Genomic DNA, 1049 nt, shown 5'->3' with positions numbered 1-1049 from the left:
AATCTAGCTGGAGGATATCAAACATGTTTGATACTTTCAGCCGATTTTAGAACATGTGTTGTTTTCATTTGTCACACTTCTCCTAGCAACAAGGCGTGCGTTTCTGCATAACTTTGTTGGTAGCGTATGATCCTCAGTCATTCGGTGTATAATGGCCAGTTTTCCTTTGTCACTATTTTCAAAGTCGGTAAGTGTTTGTTGCCTAGTGTTTTAAAAATCTGTTCAGATTTTTAAAGTCGTGTAATGTATTCCAGCCTTAAGTAACAACTACATGACTTCTGAAATCTAAGCTGGTCTTGCTGGTTGCTAATAAACTGAGTCACAATATTTTTTGAAAGTTTAGCAATGACCATAATTTAGTTAAATCTTTCACAGGAAGTGGTAAGATTTGAAAAATATAAAGCAAATATTACCGTAACCCAGAGCAGGAGCTGAGTGCCACACGGGACTGAGGGAAACCTTGCACTGAACCATGATAGTAACAATGCATCTGACACAGAAACAAATTTATGTTAAGTTGTTTAAATAACTGCAACATTCCAAAAAGCGCTGTGAAATAAATGTGCCCTAGTGTACGTACAAAGGACTCAACTCACCACTGGGTTCTCCTTCATGGACACCCCAGTTCCGTTTGGCAGGTAGTAGAACACGTTAGGCGGCTTTGGCAAAAGATCTCTGCAAGCAGACCAATGTTCAAATATGATGATCTACGTAACTTCATTAGATGCTGATTATACACACAGGAAATTACTCACTGGTTTTTCTCTAGGTCCAAGATATACAAGCTGCTTCCTACTTGTAAACCACACTGCAATCTGTCAGGGTGACCATTCTGGAGAGAATGAGAGAGACAGATTTCATGTTATAAAGAGATTATTTGAATAGTGAATTTGTTATATACGGAGATATAACAAGGCCTATTTATGAGCCCTCCTGCTCCATCTCAGCAAATGTTACAAATGTGACCCTGGACCACAAAACCTAAGTAGCACGGGTATAGCCAATAGCAATAGCCAAAAATACATTGTATGGGTCAAATTTATAGATTT

General features: G+C 38.4%; 1 protein-coding gene across 1 annotated transcript; it reads right to left on the bottom strand.

The window, feature by feature from the left end:
• Nucleotides 1-413: 413 nt before the first annotated feature.
• Nucleotides 414-832, bottom strand: LOC107578556 (disintegrin and metalloproteinase domain-containing protein 12-like; the record flags this gene model as incomplete). The annotated part of the gene is made up of 3 exons (XM_016264504.1): nucleotides 414-490; nucleotides 597-675; nucleotides 756-832. Coding segments are annotated over 3 exons (233 nt in total), but the record flags the coding sequence as incomplete, so codon positions are not given.
• Between the last annotated feature and the right edge of the window lie 217 nt (nucleotides 833-1049).

The sequence above is a fragment of the Sinocyclocheilus grahami genome, unplaced genomic scaffold, assembly GCF_001515645.1.
Source record: "Sinocyclocheilus grahami isolate Dianchi unplaced genomic scaffold, SAMN03320097.WGS_v1.1 scaffold10868.1, whole genome shotgun sequence".
Classification (NCBI taxonomy): Eukaryota; Metazoa; Chordata; class Actinopteri; order Cypriniformes; family Cyprinidae; genus Sinocyclocheilus; species Sinocyclocheilus grahami.
Note: the sequence above shows the minus strand (reverse complement) of the source record. Positions and strands in the feature narration are given on the sequence as shown.